The sequence below is a fragment of the Zeus faber genome, assembly GCF_960531495.2.
Source record: "Zeus faber genome assembly, chromosome: 11".
NCBI classification, from domain to species: domain Eukaryota; kingdom Metazoa; phylum Chordata; class Actinopteri; order Zeiformes; family Zeidae; genus Zeus; species Zeus faber.
The window spans coordinates 11271865-11291864 of record NC_137205.1 but is presented as its reverse complement, the minus strand read 5'-3'; the positions used below and the strand labels follow the sequence as shown (position 1 = coordinate 11291864).

Genomic DNA, 20000 nt, shown 5'->3' with positions numbered 1-20000 from the left:
CAGCCATTGAACTGAGGAAAAATGTATTCTTATCTTGAGTGCTTGCCCTAGTGAGTAAACAAACCTGAAAGGGTCAGAGAGTGTGAGAAGGAGTGAAAGTACATGAAAAGAAACTCACTTTTATCAGATGTTATACCACAGTCCTTTAATGATGAAGCTGGGAACAACGCACCATGTAGATAAAGCAGGAGAAGCTGACAGACCGTGGACCGGGCTGCCACGTCGCAATGGTCCTTGCAAACTTAGCTAATGTTTTATTTTGGACTTGTGTGTGATGGTCAGGCTGCCTTGACCCAAACCACAGCCCTCTGGTGCCGCGCCGTAAATGGATCAGGGCTCCCCGGTCCAGGGGAAGCGTCTGGCTTTGGGCTACTGCTGCTTGTGAACAATACTTCCACACAAAGTATATATCTTATTGTGTGTGTGTGTGTGTGTGCCATGTTTGTATATATAGACTTGTCCATGTGCATATGTGTGACCCACTATGACACAAGGGTGTGTGTGTGTGTGTGTGTGTGTGTGTGTGTGTGTGTGCGCGCGTGTGTGCGCGTGTGTGTGCGTGTGCATGCGTACAGTTGTGTAGTCGTTGGCGACCGTCTGTTAGTTGTGTGAGAAACTAAGCGCATCCGACACACACAAAGAAAGACAAAACTTTGGACCAAAAATGAAGGATTTAATTGAAAACAGCAGAATGCACACACGAGTGTGTGTGTGTGTGTGTGCGTGCGTGTGTGCGTGCGTACTTGTGTGTGTGTGTGTGTGCGTGCGTACAGTTGCGTGGTCATTGGCGACCGTCTGTTAGTGGTGTGAGAAACTAAGCGCATCCGAGACACAAAGAAAGACAAAACTTTGGACCAAAAATGAAGGATTTAATTGAAAACAGCAGAATGTACACACGACAGTAGACCCCCCCCCCAAAGCACGGAGGTGCAATGTGTTTCTCATCAGGGTTCTCAGATCCTTTATTTGATGCTCATAATGGATGGCATCCGGCTGTTCCCATTACACTCTACACTGCCCGTACCCCCACCCCTACCCTCTTCTCCACAATCACGCAGGCAGCTCTGGTCTGCCTCTCAGCCAAACCCACTTTGTTTACGGATGTGTGCAGGTACTGTACAATTTGGGGATAAACAGCACGTTTGGCCACGGAACCGGCCTCCGCTTGCGTCTCTAATGAGACCATTTGCCCGAATAATGAGGCAGGAGTGGATTCCTGCACCGGTATTAAGCTTTATTGCGCGTGGTGCAAACTGAAGTCGAGCTAAATGGAGTGCACACAGAGACAGGGGGAAGGACTCCCTCAAGATGCAAACGGGGCACTCGTGTTGTTAAAATACTTCCTAGCCAAAGCGCTCATTAAATGGGGAATTAGATGTCTAAATACTGGGATGGAGTATCAAATGAAAGGTTAAAGGGGGAGAGGTGGGGGTACCACGGTGAGGTCATATGCATGTGAAGCATTGTTGCAGCGTGCTGTCGTCCCTCTCCGTCTGCCTATTACTGTCTCGTCTTGTGCTCGTCAGGCTCTAATCGCTCCCTTTGGATAAACAGGTTAATGGACAGAGGGATCAGTCACGGTCAGGCGACGGACAGACTCCCAAAATCCACTCCCCTGGCCCCCACTTGCTGTCAAACCAAACTCTGATCAACTTATCGGCTTTCACTCCTTCCCCTTCCCAGTCGCCCGTCCCGCACCTTCCTTCTGTGGTTGTAGCGACGGCGACCGGTCATCACACATTTGTTTTTTAACTTATTGGTATTGACGGCATTAGTTGGAAGGTTTAGGGATCTGAACCTGGATCAAAGCACAGCGGAGGAAGGGAGGAACCAAGACCAGCACCGTGACCGTGTATCCGTTGGTGGTGCCCTGGGTCCAGATTGACTGACAGAGGCTTTTCTGCCAGGCTTTCTGACGCTAATCCTACCGTTGGCAGGGCCCTGGACGGGTAGACACCCACAGCCTGCGACACGTGTCTGGGGTCTTACAGGTGCTCCCATCCCCCTACCAGACAGAAACAATCCAAGTCTGTATAAGTCTGGATATTGTATGATTGGAGCAACAGGTTCAGATTGTGCTGATTCTTTATAGCAACGAGCTGCGGTAAAAAGTCAAGTGCAGCGCCACACTGCAGCAGATCGGCTTAGGAGTTCAAATCACATAAATGTCTGAAGTTCTCACTGCACTGGAGGGTGCTGCTTTGAATGTCAGTATCCACAGAAAAGGGTCACATAAGAATTATAATCTCAACAAAATCCATCAAACAAATCAAAAAGGCCTGACTTCCAAGATGAAAGACTCAAAATCCTCATCTGGTGGTGGTCATATTGGTGAAATGAAACATTCTAATGGGTATGCTGGCTGTTACAAATGCGGCCATAGCCAAATCAGAGGACTTTTTTTTTCAATTAAATGAAAAAATTCAATCCAAACATTTCAATCTGAGGAATTGATGTTGCTTTTGTCGTTGGTTGAAAGCATGTTACTCATATTTCTCTCTCCCTCTTTCTGTTAATCTCTCTCTCTCTCTCTCTCTCTCTCTTTCTCTCTCGCTCTCTCGCTCTCTCTCTCTCTCCCACAGCTCCCACGGCCCGAAGTATACTGAATGAAAACTGAGAAGCCCCCCTACCTGGACGCCCCTAGTGAACTGGTGGATTGAAGGAGGGCAGAGAGCGAGGGAGGGATGAAGAGATGGGGTAAGAGAGGGAGGGACAACAGGAGGGATTAGGAGCTAATCCCGCACACGGACGATCCTGGAAGGGCCTTATCTTTTCTCTCGCAGGGCCGCACAGACGGGACAAATTCTTGGATTACGGCGCTTGACGCTATTGCTTCTGCCCGAGCGGGAAAAAAAGCGCTATCCCCGCGCCCGGCACGCCACCTGAACTCTTACGCAGTGGGTTAAAAAGAAAAGAAAGGGTGACGGACCGGGCGGCACCAGAGCGGAGGTGGAGGAGTCGCAGGGAGTGCCGTGGACGGTGTGGCGCCACGCATGGACAAACCTCTTTAGCGGGAGACGACGCCCCGATGCCAGACGCTCTCTCTTTCTCCCCGCCGGGACGGCCGTGGCCTTGTGAGGTGCGCCGAGCTCCCTAATTGGATGAAACGCAGACATAGAGGATCTGTCAGAAGCTCGTCAACCTTTAAGAACAGGTGCAAAAAGGACTACCAGTAAGCATAAGATTACTGATACTGATGGTGTTTCAGCTGTTGTCTACATTACAGGGTCAAGTTGGAAAACTTTTAAATGTGTATCTGAACAACTGGTGAATGGCGGCAATGTACATGGGCAGTTACATGATTTCCATCCATGTTCCATGTAGAGTGGATGTCAGTGGATCATAGGGTGATAAAACGACACAGTACCAGTCAGCTAAAAAACCTAAAAAAGACGTACTGTACCATTACAGTCGCTGTCTGGATACATGCTGTGCCACGCAGTGTGATATAACCTGGTGGCGAGCAGTGAAGCTGCCGGGCAACATTCTAGCAGGAATGGGCCTGTAAAGTGACTCAATCCAATTACGCTCTATTAATGGGATTATTTATAAACTTCCACAAGTGTGTTATCTCTGCAGGGTTACAGGGCCAGACGCTGTAGTAGAAACAAAAAGAGACCAGTGATGCTCCGCGGGCCTACGTCCCGCTGTGTTGTGCACCACCTTACGGGAATTTTTACTAGGGCTGGAGGAAAACAACACACGGAATAATTATTTACGTTAAACCAGACTCCGCCAAACCTCGGGGGATGCCGGATAATGATTTGCAAACACGGGCCTGGGTGGCTGGCACGCTGGAGTTTGGGGGTAACCAGGTAACACTGTTGTTTCCCACAACCCAGTTAAAATAAGACTTGTCTGTCATCCTCTCGGAATGAGGTTTTCACTGCTGGCAGAGCTGCAGCAACGGTTTGACTGATGGACAAATTTAATGCTGAGGTGCTTATTTAATCTGTGCTTATTTCACAATTAAAAATAAGTTTTCACTAGAAAGCGCACAAACCATTTATATCAGACTTCCAACTAGTGTCACATCCAGTTTATTCACTCCCGTTTCAGGGTACACGGCACATAAACCCCTACCTCACATGCTGGGACTCGCCATACATCGACGTTTCTCAACACATAAAGAATTCAAGTCAATCCCAGGTTTCCATAAACTGCAGTAATCAGAGAAACATGGTCTCATGGTTAGAGTCATATCCTAAACACATTTCCTTTTTTTTTTTAGCATGCAAGGCTGTGGGGTGGATCCACAAGGGAAACCACAGGCCGACAGGGGATGAATAGTTGGCACTGACCGTGTTGAGAATTAATTGTGCACACATTCTTAGCATGCTGAACAACCAGATATTTGAATTCTCCTTCTCCACCATTCAGACCGTTCAACAGTTTTCCCCTTCTTTTCTCTCTCGTTTCACAGTGGGCCATGCTGTGGAACTCAAACTTGGACTTACTACTTTGAATTTTGCGCTTTCATTCTGAGAGATATTGGGGTGTTTTTTTTCTTTTTTTCTCGCCATCATGAGTCTGGGGAAGTTGCCGGGGATCAAGGGCCTCGTGGCTGGTTCTCAGGGCAAACGTCACTTCAAGAGCGACCTCTCCGTGGACATGATCAGCCCGCCGCTGGGCGACTTCCGACACACCATGCATGTCGGCCGCGGCGGAGACGTGTTTGGGGACACGTCTTTCCTTAGCAACCATGGCGGCGGTGGCGGCGGTGGCGGCGGTGGCGGCGGTGGCGGCGGTCGCAGGGAGTCCGGAAGCCCGGACTCCACCAGCAGCTCCAAAACCACGGGCTTCTTCATGCGCACTTTCCGCCACGTACGGAGGAACCCAGAGCCCCGGCCGCGGGGGGGCTCGCGGGACTTATCGCCCCCTCCGCCGGCCGTCTCGCCCATCATTAAGAACGCCATCTCCCTGCCGCAGCTGAACATCGACCCTCCCAACGGCTGCCTGCAGAGGATGCTGTTCCCCAGTTCCATCAGCTCGCCCGGAGATTCCCTCTTCGCATACGGTGAGGCAACAACAAGGCTGTTGTGCAAGAGAACGGCGCCTACATAGAGCAATCCACTACACACTACACTACAGTAGTACACACTATTAGCGCTATTTGATGTATAATGATATATAATAATGTTCATTTGAGATTTTGTGACTTTAGGGTTTAACCAGTTTGACCTCATCCACCTTAACCACTGTGGATCCCCCTTTACATTCTGGATATTCTCTAGATTCAGATGAAGCATTTTCTGTCCGCCAGAAGTGTCCAGTTGAACATTTGAAACTCTCTGACTCCCCACCAGCTTCCCACACGGATCACTACACACTAACACTGTAACCTGATCTATCGCAGAGATCATTTGAAGATGCCTGTAAAGTAACACATTTTGGAACAAGTTGCGTTGTGCGATAAATGAGATATTTAAAATGGCGATCTGTCGAGGTCACGATCTGTCGAGGCACCCTTTTTAAAATTGATTTGACCGAACGTACCCAACCAGAATGTTTCAGATGTCCCGGCAAACTCTTAAAACAATGCAGTATCCAGCTGAGATGATGGGAAAATAAACAAGTAAGTTATTAAAAATAATAACATAAGACACAGAGAAACATTAGTCATCTTCTTAGTCATCAGAAATCACCAAGGCAACACCTTTCTGATGATGAATGTGCGTGTGTGTCATTACCATGCTTTTTTCTGGAATTACCCCGTACGAAAGACATTTGCCATTCTCCCAGAACAGGAGTGTCACCCCGAGGGGCTAGTTGTCCCGGGGATCGCTGGAACTTGTTAAGCACTTTCCTTTTGTGATTCCTGAGTTTCTCTTGAACTTCAATGGACTCTGCAGCGTCTCTGCCATGATCAAAAACTTTCAAGTTTTTGGAAAATAAGTATTCACCGTTTGAAAAATAATTATAACTGAATGACAGATTAAAACCTCCATATTAAGATATCCCAAATTCATTTCCATTATGCTGTTAGCTGTTTCATCCAGTTTTACTCTATTTTGCACTGACTGAATGACCAGGTCTTCTTCCTGGTTTCCTATATGTTGACTCAACAGGTTGGCGCTTTCAATTAGTTTCCCTTTCTCTTTCTCTTTTACGCACCTCGTCTTTTTCGGCAGTAATTTGGAACTCTCCCGGGAGACAAATTACAAGTAAAAAGTAAAAAACGTCAGCTCCGTCCCTTTAGGGTGCACTGCATTCTGAGCCTGAAGTCATGGCATTGTGGAATGTGTGAGAGGTTTTAGGGTCGCCCTGCAGGAAGTCACCCATAATACCACTTGTTGTATTCTGCTGCCCTCTGGAGAAGAAGTCACGCTGCTGGACAATTTAAAAACGTAATCTTATCATATTGTTTAAGTTCTCAAATGTATTTTCCAGTACAATAACATAGTAGAATAATATATATACTGTAGATACAATTCTGTATATATATTTTTTTTTTCTTGAAATTAAATTTATAATTATTAATTAAATTATTTGCTATTTATAATTCTTCTTTTTCTCTTCTTCTTCTTCTTCTTCTTCTTATATATATATATATATATTTTGATTGTATTTCTATACAAAAAAAATATTATATAATTGAAAGGTTTTATTTTATTTTATTGGCTTCCATTCACTCATGTCTCATCCTTCACTAGATTTTCCCATTGTATTGACCAAAACATCTTTTTGTCCCTCTGACCATGAACAGGTCTGCAGTCTGGCTTTGTCACCCTGCCCCGCCTCTCCCGCCTGGACAGACAGTTTCAGGACACAAACGTCCGTAAAGGCTCTTTATCGGACAATGGCGGCTTCACACTGACGCGCTCTGACTCCCTGACTTCGTTCACCTTGGACCTGGGTCCGTCCCTAATGTCCGAGGTGTTGAGCTTGATTGACAACCCCGGCTCCTTCCAGTTGTCCAACCACAGCGAGGACGAAGGGCAGAGCAGGGAAGAAGAAGAAGAAGAAGAAGAAGAGGAGGACAACACGAGAGAGGAAGAGGAGAGCAACTCTGTCATCGAGCTGCCCGTTGACACCCCCGCCCTGAGTCCCGTCCCCTCCACCTGTAGTGGGTCATTCCGAGGAGGGGGGCCGGACACCGGGGGGCCATGCGGGGGCTCCGACGGGGCGGAGCGAGACGAGGACGGGACGTCTCCCGAGACGCCGGGCGCGGCCTCGCCGGAGAGCTCTCAGCAGGAGGAGGCGGCGATGGAGGCGGAGAGTTTCCAGAGGGCGGCCGACGTGCTTTCGCGCCACTACGGAGGCGGGTCCTTCTCACGGGGGCGGAGTCAAAGCGACAACAATCCCCCGGCCTCGCACCCACGCCTCAGCACCACGTCGTCCTTCTCCCGCAGCCGCAAGGAGCCGTGTGCCTTCTCTGAGGAGGAGGAAGAGATCAAAGTCTGAATGCTAAATGCACTCTTTCGCTTTTGTCGAGTTAATCCCTAAAAACAACAGACGCCGGCTTTTTTTGAGATTTGAACCTGAGTCAACTAGTTGAAACGGGAGTTCCCCACTGCTGATGCCACCATCGTGGATTCCACATTGTTGACACTGTTCTGGATGTGGGATTCTCCCCATAGAACTCAGTGAAATGAACTGGGACATTGTGATCCAGGCGAACATTACGCTGACAATAAAAAGGATTTCAATGGGGAATGAAACATACTGCACTCCAATTGACCACAGTTATGTTTGAGCAGAAAGATAATGTTCAAGAACATTGACATCTTTTTTTTTTTCCCTGTACATATTTTAACACAATATACTCATACTGGTGTTTAACAATCAAATCCTCCTAAATGTTTGAGGTAACTATGCCATAGAACAGATATTGAATGAAGAATATGAGGTGTGTGCTTACTGTAATTTCATATTAATCCCTGTCACAAAGCCCACACCGTTGTAAAACCAAAACCGATTGTGGCAGGAAATGACCGCTACACATTTCAAGTCATCGTTGTGACTTGTTCAGAAACATGATTTCATCTGACTCACATGTGACCGACTGCATCCATGTCTGCAAAGCAATATGATTGTTCATTTAGGATTTAACAATATTAGCTTCCATATCTTGAAAGTAAACAATGCTTACCGTATATAATAAAAAAGATGACTTTGTAAATCACAAAGGTGTTGTAGTTCATTCAATGTATTCAGGTGGATAAACATACTCTTTCTCCTCAACACCTAGATTGGAGAAAGAGGAGAAAGACACTGATGGTGTCAATTGTGACTTATTGAAAAAAATTGGATTTTCAATTTATGATGACTTTAGCGACAGACTAATATCATTTCCAAGCGATAATACATTTCTATGTTTGGAAATTGGAAATGGGATGAACTCTACCAGTAAAGGGACTCATGGCTGAGGACACTGTTAAATGCCATCATAACAATGTTCTTACCAGTGTGAAGAGAATATGTGAATATAAGAAAATCTGTATTTTATTCTAAAGATGTTATTACATATTCCTCATTCAAGTAACCATAAATAAGGTGTCATAAAAACAACATTTAATTTTGTGATATTATTGTAAAGACATTGTGTAGCCCATTTTATTGGGGTCTTTTTTACTTTATTTATTTTTTAAAGTATATTTTGCTTTTGATTAATTTTGTACACTTAAGCTCCCCAATACTTATTTTATGGACTGATCGTCTTAGGGATAGGAGAAGAGGAGGAGGAGATAAAAGGATTATTATTCTTTGTAAGAAATAAAAATAAATAATAATATATAATAATAAGTCATTTGCTTACATTTATTGGTTTTAAAAACTGCCCAGGATAACAGGCACAAAAGAAAACCCAACACAAGAGATCATTTGGATTGAAAGTTTCAATAATAATAATAATAATAATGAGGAAAATGGAGGAAATTGTAAATATTATAAAACAAAATATTAACATCTTCATTAACAATGATCTAATAATAGAATTGTACAGTGATTCATTACGCTCATTTTTTTTCCCATTCCAGCTGGTAAACAGCGGTTCCCCCTCTTCGCAGATCTGGGGTTTTTTTTTTAACTGTGCTGTCATCATGCTGGGCATACAACACAGAGTATTTGTGCCATTGCATCTAGGACAGAGCTAGTCTGCAAGTGGAGTTCAACTTCTCAACCTGCAATGCAACTCTTTATAATTTAATCATCAAGAACTGTTGCAACAACTCTGTCCTGTGGACGACCTGTAGGATGACAAGACACAGCTTTTTGTGATACAGAATCCCCACCAACCCCCTTCTTTGGAGAACTATTTTACCATGTTTGGGTCTATAAACAACTAATGACTGGTCCAAGAGGGGGAGAATCACCACGGTTGAGACAAATAAACAGAACCAAACAACGTGTACACGGAAAAAACATAAACATAGAACCAAATACCATGTACATGGAAAAAACATAAACATAGAAACAAACAAGTACATGGAAAAAACACAAACATAGAAACAAACATGTACATGGAAGAACAAACATCGGACAACATGTTTTGGAAAAAAAAGTTAAATTTTTTATTTTTATTTTTATTTTTTTAATTTATTTTATTTTTAAAAAGGTGCAGGAAAACTGGTTCAGAAATTGGTCATGTGGCCTCTTCCTGTCGTAGTTATGGTAGTAAATAAGGGATGAGGTGGATGTAACCAGGAGGGCGCTGGGCTGTGATAACCTGTTTTGATCACACCCCAACACCCTCCTGGTTACATCCACCTCCTGGTGGTGTGTGTGAGCCTGTGATGAGACCGCCCGTGCTGACAGACCGACACCCCGCCGAACCACCCACGAGCCAGTGGGACCCCCATGCCCACCAGCGCTTTGCGCAAGAGCGAAGCCCACCCCAGGACCACAAAACAGAGGGCGGCAGCCTGCCCCCACCAGCACCGAGAGTGCCAGAGGACAGGAACCCAGGCAGCCCAGTGCGACGATAGGAGCCCGCCCCCCACCAAGGGGAGACCGTATGGGGAGCCCCAGGCTCAGGTCCCCGCCCGGGTCACAGGACCAGACGGAATGTCTAACAAGCCTGGCACGACGGTGGTGGGTCAACTGAGGAGAGGTCACTGCGGAGACAGTCGGGAGACTGGAAAGCTGTGACCCAGAAGGGTTGATAGCTTCTTGGTGATGTTGGTCCAGAATGTTCAAGTATAGGTAGGCAGAGCCAGATGGCATGAAAGTAGTCATCTCTGGTATTAAGGGAACAGTGAGAATGAACATCTTTATCCACGAAACCCATTTTGTGCTGGGCGATATGAGCTCCGTGCAGAATCTTATATTGTATAAGTTGCATTTTGGAATTACAGTTCATAGAAAAGGTGTTGTTGCAAATACACCGGCTGATATCTGTGAAAACAGCAAGGTCTCATCCCCCGGCAGGTAAAGTATCATGTTTTTAAAGTTTGTATATTCTGGAAAAGGGGTTTTTATTTTTTTAAATGACCGATATGAGTAAGAGGTTTAATTATTGGAGGTGGTTGTCAATTTGATTTTAGCTCAAAACAATGTTCTTAACAGGGTGAAGAAAATATATTTTACAAGAAAATCTCTATTTTAGACCAAAGATTCAATTTTAAGGATTGTCGTTCCATATTCAAGTTACCATAAAAAAAATAGTGATATTGTAAAGACATTATGCAGCAATCTTTTTAATTTTATAAAGTATATTTTGCTTTTGATTAATTTCACACACTTAAGCTGCCCAATACTTATTTTATGGACTGAGCATCTTATGGAAAGGAGAAGAGGAAATAGGATTGTTATTCTTTGTATAAAAAAAAAAAAAAAAAAGTAATTAGCTTACATCTATTTATTGGTTTTAAAAACAGCCCCACATTACAGGCATACAAGAAAACCCAACACAAGAGATAATTTGGATTTAAAGTTTTAATAGTGAGCAAAATTGCAAATTAACAAACAAAATATTAACATCTTCATTAACGATGATCTAATATTAGAATTGTACAGTGATTTATAACTCATATTTTGACGTGTCACCCCAGCTGGTGAACAGCGGTTCCCCCTCCTAGCAGATCTTGAAGGAGTCCAGCCTGAAGTCTCCTTTCACTCTGACGTAGCTGATGACCTCCATGCCGTCACGGTTTGGGAACTGCACCTCCTGCCCACCAGGGAGCTCCACTTCAAAAATGTTACCAGTCAGCTTCAAAACAACCTGAAAATATTTTATTATTACAGACAATACTAATGCAGAACGCACACGCACACACACCACACACCACACACACTTAACAATCCAGCAGGTGTCAGTAAGGTACAATTAAGTCCACAAAAAAAAAAAAAAAAAAGAAAGGTAGAGTATGTAAAATCATCTAGTGCTGAGGTTGCAGATCGCAAACCAACTCAATACACCTCCACATGGCACTGCGACATAGCGGCATCCGAAGAGACTGTGACCACGGAACTCGCGAAAAACGCAAAAGGCCTTCTCTAGAGCCAGTGTTTGGTTTGTCCGTTCTAGGACACTGTAGAAACATGGCGATGCAACATGGTGGCCTCCATGGAAGCGTACCTGCTCCCTATGTAGATATAAACAGCTCATTCTAAAGGTCACGCCAACACAACGATTTAGTTTCATGTGACTTTACAAATTAAAACATACTGTACTTGTGAATATTATTCCATTTCTGCCAAGTCTGTTCCTGAAATTCCACACACTGCACCTTTGAGGGTCATGCATATTCAGTTCAGTTTGTTTTTTTTGCAATCTGCAACCTCATCCCTAGATGCCAGTAAATTCTACACACTGCTACATAATGCTTTTAATTCTTATAGTCGGGAATAGCTTTTATATGTGAGCCAATTTCAAATTTTTTTTTTTTTTTAACTAAATAACTGTGGTTCAGATTTTATAAATTGAAGTTTGTGAATGTTGAATTTTTCTTTCTAGCAGTATAATAAGGTTAATGATTAAGTATTTTTTCCTTTAGGGCATTCTCGTATTTTGTGACACCAATCACATTCTCCGATAACAGCTCAAATTAAATCAGCACATCCAAAATGAAACATCTTGTGTGTAAATTAGAAGGGAAACCGTTGACCGAAGTCTTGGAGCACTTTTCTGTTGAACGTAGTGGCACCGCTGATATACAAGGGATCACTGAATTCTCAATGTTAGGGTAACCTAACCTCACCCTCACCCTCACCCAGAGGGAGTTTCTTTACGGAACGCCTCACCTTGACGTCAGCGCCTCTCTCTAGGGGGTTGTGGCTTTCCCTCTGCTCGTCACCCCAGCAACCAGCACACTTGGAGTTGCACACAAGCACAGTCCCATCGGAGTCATCGTTGAAACGGGGGTTAAAGTGCATGGCCAGGTCATCTGCATTACTGCCCAGGTCGATCTGGAACCTTAATGATCATAATTACAAAAAAATAAAATAATAATAATTAGATAGAATCAGGGCACAAATAATATACATGCATCTAGTGACTAGCAGCTTTCTCCAGCGAAAAAAATTTAAATCGAAGGTGTACATTAGAAGTTATAGTGGGAAAAGGTTACCTCTCAGCATCATGCAGAACCATTCCTTTTATTTTCAGCTGATCTCCAGCTCTCAGATGCACATTCGTCAATTCAAGGTTCTGAGGGACACACAATAAATAAATGATTATTATTTTTTTTTTTACACACACACACACACACACACACACACACACACACACACACACACACACACACACACACACACACACACACACACACACACACACACACACACACACACACACACACACACACACACACACACACACACCATTTTTCACGTTAAACAGCCCAAACCCGACAATACAAAGAAAGAAAAAGAAATGGCAAATACGTACCATGCTCATTTTGGGTTGTCGGTGAATAATGTTGAATCAAGTAGAAGCTGTAAACCACTGGACCCCACACACACACGATCCCCCTATTCATGGGCGAGGGAGAGAAACACTGGTTCGCTGGGTCGCTTTTACTGCCTTTTTTATAGCGCAACGACCGGGGCTGGACCGGGAACGTGTTATTATCAAGTGGCCCTAATTAGTGCAGAGACAGGCAAACTGTTCAATTCGTCACGAGGTGATGACGTCTCTTGGTTAGACGAGGTGATGCGCTTTCAAAGGCCTCGGACGCAATCCCCACGCGTGGCTGAATTGATTGTATTCAAATCCATTACTCAGTGACGTTGAACGTTGTTTGTTGTCAATGCCGATCAGAACTGGCAGATGTCAACTTCAATTAATCAGTAAAAAAAATAAAAAATGTATTTTGTAATTGTTTATATTTACAATTCATTTATATTGTACGTATTCTTAAAATACGTGTGATAAATAAGTAAATAGTTCGATGTTTAAACGTATGCACTACATTTTGTCATTTTAAATTTTTTACTATTAATCGTTATCCTTATACTTTATGATGTTTATATTATACTTTTATTCATGAAATAAATGTGGAAAAAATTACTATTCATTTAAATAGTTTACCGCTAGGCTCAGCGTCCGGTGAGTTTCCGGATGTGACGTCAAAAAGTAAACAGCACCTGTCAAATTATCAAGAAATGAAACATTTGTAAATAAGGCCATCCTTTGGTTGAAAAAAAGGTTTCTGTATGCATATTAAGATACATTTATTAGAGAATAACTGGAGCGAACGCCGATCGTGAGTAAGACGACTATTTGACGCTTATTCAATAGACGTCCCCATCTTTGAATCAGCTGCTGTTAGCCTAGCTGCGTTAGCCTGCATTTTGTAGCTGTAAGCGTTTGAAGACGCCTGAAATAAACCAACGCAGCCAGCGGGGTTTGTACCATTTGGCCACAGAAGTCGACGCATGCATTGTCGCTCGTACATCTCGCTGTGATTGCAGTTTGAGCTGCCAAACATGATTGAGGAAGGAACTCATTGACAGCTGTTTCGACCGCAACACCCTGAACACCAATATGATTACATCTAAGCTGCTGCTTGTAGATTGATCCCTTGTTGTGTATTTTGTGTTGTTTTCAGATTGCACAGGGGCAGGGGTGACACCGTCCCGTGATGTTTACAGATATGGACTATGAGTTGGAGGAGGACAAGTTGTAAGTTGCAAGTTGCTGTGATCTCGTTATATTTGGCAATCTGTCAAAGCTAATTACAGTGAAAAGACCATTGCTTATTCTTCCTCTCATGCATATTTTTGGCAATTTGGGTGGTTCTTACCAGCCTGCCCCATCCACTGACTCGCACATTCTGTAGGGAAATTTAAAAATTACAGCATATAAAATTAAAAAACCTCATCAATAGATTTTGATAATGTTGTACAATCCAGCTACAGGAAAACAATGAAGTAAAAAATCCCTCAAACTACACTATCTACTATAACTCTATATCCCCTTACCAAAACCAACAACAAATCAACAGTGGATAGTTGATTTGTTCATAATTGATGATTAATTCATTGATTATGTCATGTTGTCTCCATAACAGGGGCATACCAACAGTACCTGGCACTGTGACTTTAAAGAAAGATGCTCAAAACCTGATAGGGATCAGCATTGGTGGCGGAGCACAGTACTGCCCCTGTCTCTACATTGTACAGGTATGCATAAGCAGCTACAAAATCATATGTTTAATTTTATTCAGTTGACCTGTCCATCATTTCCAGAACCTTGTACAATTATAAACATTGTAAGAATATATAATGTTTGGTGCCTGAAATTTATCAGTATGTTTTTATTGCTTTGTTAGAATAGTAAACACGCTATTATCTTCCCTTCTCTGTTTTAATCTGTTCTCTGTTATCTCACAGGTCTTTGACAACACGCCCGCCGCTCTAGATGGGACACTTGCAGCAGGGGACGAGATCAAGGGGGTGAATGGCAAAGCTGTGAAAGGAAAGACTAAGGTGGAGGTGGCCAAGATGATTCAAGCTGTGCAGGTACGGGGGTTGAGGGGTGGAGGGCTTCCCTGACCTGGATAGTAATGCATCTTGAAAGACAGTCATTCAAGCCATTTGCAATTCATATGTATTCTCACTTGTTACGATTTTTTATGGATATCTTAAGAAAATTAAATATATTTACCCACATCCAGTTAGCCGCAGGCTAATACATTTTTCTTGTGGCTAGTGAGACTCTGGACAACATTACAGCAGGCTTATAATCATTACTTGAACATTCTTTTTATATTGGCTGGTTCCACAAGGAACCATTTAAACTTTTGCAAACAAGTAGATATTACTGATGTTGAATGGAAATTCAATATTGATTCTTACTATTCAAATCTGCGTCTTGTTTGAATTTAAAAAAAAAATTCACCATCATTCAATCACCATGAAAGATGTTTTTCTTTAAAATACCCAAGTTAAAACAAAAAATAATAAGTTACTCACAGTAGATTGCAGTATTTATCACCGATAAGTCCCACGTTTCTGAATAATATAACCAATTTGCCAGATTTGTCAGCTTTGCATGTTATTGCACCAACAGACAGCAATGAATAAAGGCACAACTGGTTGCCAGTCAAGCTGTAATAGAATGATCAGGACAATGGTCTGCGGCATGTGCCATAGCGTCATCAATGCAGAGTGGCTGTGTTGTTTTTGGGATCCATTGTAAGCACAGGAAGGTCTATGACTCCTGTCACAGTGGATTAGGGAGATGGTCCAAAGTGGGAATTAAAAGATTACAGCGTGTCGCTGTGGTCACACCACTGCAAAGCATAAACACAATTAACCATATGCATTTGGTAGTTCAGTCTGAAAATTATCTTAACTATTACAGTGTTTGGGTTTTATGCTAAATACAAATCCACTAGATTTAGAACTGCTTGAATAAAACTCATTCAACTTCATTTTGATTAAGTTATGTTTATAACTTTATAACTTATTGTTATTATTGTTCTTGTGTTTCTCAGGGAGAAGCAATAATCCACTACAACAAATTACAGGCAGACCCCAAACAGGGAAAATCTCTGGATATAGGTACCAAAACCATTCACATAAACATTCTTTTAAAATACAGACAGTGGGAATGTACATAATGCATAATTTATATGTGTGCAGCATAGTCCACCCCTAATATAACTGTATAAAAGCCAGCATTACGTATCATATATCCAGTTTGTTGCTACAGTATGTGTTCAGTGGAGTGTTGTGCTTTTCAGTGCTAAAGAAAGTGAAACACCGCCTGGTGGAAAACATGAGCTCTGGCACAGCAGACGCTCTTGGACTCAGCAGAGCAATTCTCTGCAACGGTGAGAACTCACTGGAATCATTCATATGTCAAATATAACATAGTGTCTGTGACGTATTAAGATAATCTGAAACCCACTTTTCTCCACAGATGGACTGGTGAAGAGGCTGGAGGAGTTGGAGAAAACTGCAGAGCTTTATAAAGGCAGGGTGCTTTAAATTTTTTAGCAGTAAACAGTTGCGATAGATAGATAGATAGAACATTTGAGGCCATGTGTGGCGATACTAAAATTAGGGTCCACTGAAATCCCAGTTTAACCCCTGTATGGTGTCCTTAAATCTTTAATCTACTGTAAGATGACCAGAGGTCACTATTTGGTTGAACTTGGCCTGGAAGCTCACACAGATTTAAGTTTAAGTCCAAACCACGTGTTTTAAAACCACTATTAATCCATGCCGACATTGGGTTAATTTTTTATTTTTTTATTTATTTTTTTAATTTCCAAGTTGCTATTTTTGATATACAGTGTCACTAGCGTTTGCCCAAACACCACCTCTCTTTCCTGTTTTTCCTCACAGGACTGATGGAGCACACAAAGAGGCTGCTTAGAGCATTTTTTGAGATCTCTCAAACTCATAGAGGTGGGTAATCACCCTTCAGATGGTTACAAATCGATCAATTAAGTATTCATAATGAGCATATTTTAATGTACTTTCTAATGTAGTCTTCATGTATTCACCTTCCATAGTCCAGTTTACCAACCCACCAAACCGCTATAAAGATAGAAACTGCCATTTGGCAGTAAAATACAAAGCAGATCAGATGGCAGATGGCTGCTGACTTTGACTTTCGTTTAAAAGCCAGACTTGTTACTTTGTTGTGATATCGATGTGACGTTTCCTGTTTCAGCATTTGGGGATGTGTTCTCAGTCATCGGGGTCCGGGAGCCGCAGGCTGCGGCCAGCGAGGCCTTTGTGAAGTTCGCTGAAGCTCATCGCAACATTGAGAAATACGGCATTCAGCTGCTGAAGACCATCAAGCCTGTGAGTGCAGAGTACGATGCAACGTCAAGGAGAAAGTGCATTTAAAAAGTTGATTCATGTTTCCTAAAGTCAAGGTCATGCAATTCATGCGGCTGCGAGACTGGTGTTCAACCAGCCAAAGAGGGCACATGTCACTCCGCTGCTCATCGAGCTCCACTGGCTACCTGTAGCCGCTCGCATCAAGTTCAAGTCTCTTATGCTGGCCTACAGAGTGATTGCTGGGAATGCTCCCACCTACTTAAATGGTCTTGTAAAAGCACATGTTACCCCCCGGATGCTGCGCTCATCAAATGAGCATCGCCTGGCTCTGCCGGCTGCACAACCACGGCAATCCAGCTTATTCTCATTTGTAGTTCCACGTTGGTGGAACGAGCTGCCAAAAACGACCAGAGCAGGAACCTCCCTCTCTGTCTTTAAGAAGCACTTTAAGACCCAGCTCTTCAGAGAGCACCTCCTCCCTCTCCTAACTTACAATTACTTAGCTCTACTTAGCAGTATTTATTGTTACACTAATGTCTCTGTCACAATGTAGCTTGAATCTTATTCTCCCTTGTAAGAAGCTTTGGATAAAAGCGTCTGCTAAATGACTAAATGTAAATGTTCATGCAGGACCAAGATTGTTATGCCATCCAATCACTTCTACAACTTATTTAAAGGTCACATATTATGCTCCTTTTCAACAAGTTAATATAGGTCTCTGAGGTCTCCAAAACATGTCTTTTTTGCTAAAAATACCACTCAGCTTATGCATTCTTACATGCCTCTATACACCCTGTTCTCAACGGGATGTTTCTGTGTCTGGTGTTTTATGCAAATGAGCTGCTTGCTCCCCACGCCCCACTTGGGAACTCAGCAGCAAGAAACACTCTGGGGACATCACCACCCATTCTCTCATTTTACTGTCCCATTATTTAGATAAGATTAGATTCAACTCATTGTCATTGCACAGAGTACAAGTAGTGAGGCAATAAAATGCATTTCTCTGCATTTTACCATCCTAGTAACTGACGTATCTAGGAGCAGTGGGCTGCCGTATAGCTGCGCCTGGGGAGCATAGGGTGTTGATAAGATGGAGTTCATTTACAGACATTCAACTAACAAACTAATACCGTAAACTAATGTGCATCTTGCAGCAAGTAACGGCAGTAACTTTCTAGAAAATGACTTCTAATATATTACCTCAGTTATTAGCCTTTGCTAGTGCTAAACAGCAAAATAAACACACAGCATAGTTATTTTTAAAATGTTTCTATTTCCCTCATCACGGGCAGTTGGTATTGAGTCCTCTTTCAGGAAAAGTTTTGTGGCCAGTCCTTTGTTGTAGCACACACATATATGTTTTTGCCAACTGTAGCGGGGACATTGCCATCAAAAATAAACTTCATCCACTCAGCTCTTCTGTCCTCTGAGGCTGGGGGCTGATGTTGGGATTTGTGCTGGTCTGTGCAGCCAACAACAGAGCCGTTCCCGTGCTTGGCTGTTAGCCTCCACGTAATGCCATCGGTTCCGGGGCTTGCAAGGGAAAAACATTGCCCTCCTTCGCAAATGTAGTTCTCAAGCCTTGGGTGGAGGTACTCAGATGGGGCATTTTTGCACCAAACAGTTGTGGGGACTCCCGGAGGGGAACTAGGAACTGGGAAGGCCCCCTTTTTCATTTATTTATTTATTTTTTATTGGTTAATTTTTTATTACTGCTGAGTGTAAGTGAGCTGGTCCGCACCCAGAGCGATGAAACTCGACCGGACGGACTGTCCTCAGTCAGAGGGACCATGGACTTCCGTCTGGACCAATCACCGTGCACTTACGCCATTGAAGGTTCTTCTTGCCCTGGAGTAGGTGCTTTAAAAAAAAAAAAAAAAGTTCCTTAAAACACAGTTCTAAGAACTACGATCCTTCCTAGTTCCAGTATGGACATAAAAAAGGGAGGGTTCCTCTAAAAAGTTCTTAGAACTATGAAAAGGTTCCTGCAGTGTGAAAACGCCTAATATGTGACCTTTAAGACCACCCACTCCTCACTTTAGGGCATTGTTACATAAAAGTCACTAATTTTATGAGGTGTTCACTCCTATATGTATTAAATTCCCCAAGGGCATTTTTTAAATAATCATATCTTTTTCCACAACATTATGTATATGTATGTGACAAATAACCTCTTGATCTTGATCTTGATCTTAATTTGGTAATAATGATAAAAAACAAATCATATTTTTTTGTTGTATGTATTTATTTATGTTGTATTCTAACATAGAATATAATTGTAGATTGTTGTAGATAGCGCTTCATGGTTGGCTGGTCCTTTTTAATGTTTTAATTTGTTGTATGGAATTGTCCATGTCCTCTGGTTTCCTCACGCACAGATGCTGCATGATCTGAACACGTACCTTCACAAAGCCATACCAGACACCAAGCTCACCATCCGCAAGTACCTGGATGTCAAGTTCGAGTATCTGGTATGAGAGCACATTACCGGTAGCTTGGCGTGGTTTAAGGTTTTATATTATTGGATCAGAAGTTCCATCGCGATCAGTGGATGAACGGCTTCACTCTCGTGTTTCAGTCATATTGCCTGAAGGTGAAGGAGATGGATGACGAAGAGTACAGCAGCATCGTGAGTTTTTAAATCTCCAATATCTCAAGTAAAAGTTGTGTTGAAGGACATTTCCTAGGTTTTTCTACATTTTCACAGGGTTTTATGGTGCGCTCCGCTAAGGAGATCATACAGAGCCACATTTAAACACCAGAGGCTAATGAATGCCATTCTTCTTTCCTCCAGGCCGTGGGCGAGCCCATGTACCGAG

General features: G+C 42.9%; 3 protein-coding genes across 4 annotated transcripts in view; 2 read left to right on the top strand and 1 right to left on the bottom strand.

The window, feature by feature from the left end:
• Positions 1–8277, top strand: part of LOC307236408 (cdc42 effector protein 1-like) — a 9493-nt gene extending 1216 nt beyond the window's left edge. Inside the window, exons 2-5 of the mRNA XM_080008821.1 lie at positions 2583–2697; positions 2784–3172; positions 4424–5017; positions 6707–8277. Of these exons, the coding sequence (XP_079864947.1) occupies positions 4525–5017; positions 6707–7404 (1191 nt within the window). The 5' untranslated portion in view covers positions 2583–2697; positions 2784–3172; positions 4424–4524 and the 3' untranslated portion in view covers positions 7405–8277. The remainder of the gene's footprint in view (positions 1–2582; positions 2698–2783; positions 3173–4423; positions 5018–6706) is intronic.
• A 2737-nt stretch (positions 8278–11014) lies between these two features.
• Positions 11015–12838, bottom strand: LOC307236981 (galectin-2-like; the record flags this gene model as incomplete). Its single annotated transcript, XM_080009576.1, has 4 exons — positions 11015–11161; positions 12184–12355; positions 12510–12589; positions 12830–12838. The coding sequence occupies 4 exons, from the start codon at positions 12836–12838 to the stop codon at positions 11015–11017; spliced, it is 408 nt and encodes a 135-aa protein (XP_079865702.1).
• Positions 12839–13533: 695 nt separating this feature from the next.
• The window catches only part of pick1 (protein interacting with prkca 1), a 9811-nt gene continuing 3344 nt past the window's right edge, over positions 13534–20000 (top strand). The window contains exons 1-12 of one of the 2 annotated variants that reach the window (XM_080009236.1): positions 13534–13646; positions 13992–14065; positions 14454–14565; positions 14776–14904; positions 15882–15948; positions 16131–16220; positions 16310–16363; positions 16738–16800; positions 17069–17202; positions 19560–19652; positions 19760–19810; positions 19976–20000. The exon at positions 19976–20000 is cut by the window's right edge and continues 120 nt beyond it. In XM_080009236.1, coding sequence (XP_079865362.1) covers positions 14025–14065; positions 14454–14565; positions 14776–14904; positions 15882–15948; positions 16131–16220; positions 16310–16363; positions 16738–16800; positions 17069–17202; positions 19560–19652; positions 19760–19810; positions 19976–20000 — 859 coding nt within the window. In that variant the 5' untranslated portion in view covers positions 13534–13646; positions 13992–14024. Of the gene's footprint in view, positions 13647–13776; positions 13788–13991; positions 14066–14453; positions 14566–14775; positions 14905–15881; positions 15949–16130; positions 16221–16309; positions 16364–16737; positions 16801–17068; positions 17203–19559; positions 19653–19759; positions 19811–19975 lie in introns of those variants that run through there. The other variant, XM_080009237.1, reaches the window with a different exon arrangement.